General features: G+C 25.9%; 1 protein-coding gene across 1 annotated transcript in view; it reads right to left on the bottom strand.

Moving 5' to 3' along the window:
* EMH_0014510 (branched-chain alpha-keto acid dehydrogenase E1 component beta chain, putative) overlaps nucleotides 1-622 on the bottom strand; it is a gene marked incomplete at both ends in the record, with an annotated part of 5,434 nt that overhangs the window by 3,818 nt on the left and 994 nt on the right. Inside the window, one exon of the mRNA XM_013500137.1 lies at nucleotides 231-326. Coding sequence (XP_013355591.1) covers nucleotides 231-326 — 96 coding nt within the window. The remainder of the gene's footprint in view (nucleotides 1-230; nucleotides 327-622) is intronic.

The raw sequence follows: 622 nt of genomic DNA, 5'->3' as shown, positions 1-622 counted from the left end.
AATAATAAATAATATTATTTAAATTAAATATATTTTGTAGTAAATTAACTAAATAGATGAAACGATGATCAACTCAAACTAAACGAAATAAAGAAATTCAACGAACTTGTTTGCTTGATGCTAAACGTAATAAAATTAAATATATTATTAAATATATAAAATAAAATATTTAAAAAATATTAAAATAAATTATATAATATAAATTATAAAATATTTTATATTTCTCTCACCTGATCAAACGCAGGGAAAATATAATCCCCAAATTGAATTTCAGCGATCGCTGTGTAACCCACCGCGGCCATACCAACAGCCATGCCAGCAATACCCTTCAGTTAAAAAAAACACAAATATATAAATAAAAAAATATAAATTTAAATTAAATACAATAAAAAGTAAAAAATACAACACAAAAAACACAGATATAAGTCAACAATTAGATTAGATACAACATACAAATGAAGGATGAAACACCCAGGGGCTCTGTCTACACTCGTTGCGGTTTTGTTTGTTTAGCTTTAGCTGTTTTTTGTTTTCTTTTTTATAAAAGATAATAAACACCAACATGAAAAAGAAACAAAAGAACGATGAGGAACACAGCGAGATGAAGCACACCGAAGAAAAG

The sequence above is a fragment of the Eimeria mitis genome, genomic scaffold (genome assembly GCF_000499745.2).
Source record: "Eimeria mitis Houghton genomic scaffold, Emh_scaff506, whole genome shotgun sequence".
Classification (NCBI taxonomy): Eukaryota; Apicomplexa; class Conoidasida; order Eucoccidiorida; family Eimeriidae; genus Eimeria; species Eimeria mitis.
Note: the sequence above shows the minus strand (reverse complement) of the source record. Positions and strands in the feature narration are given on the sequence as shown.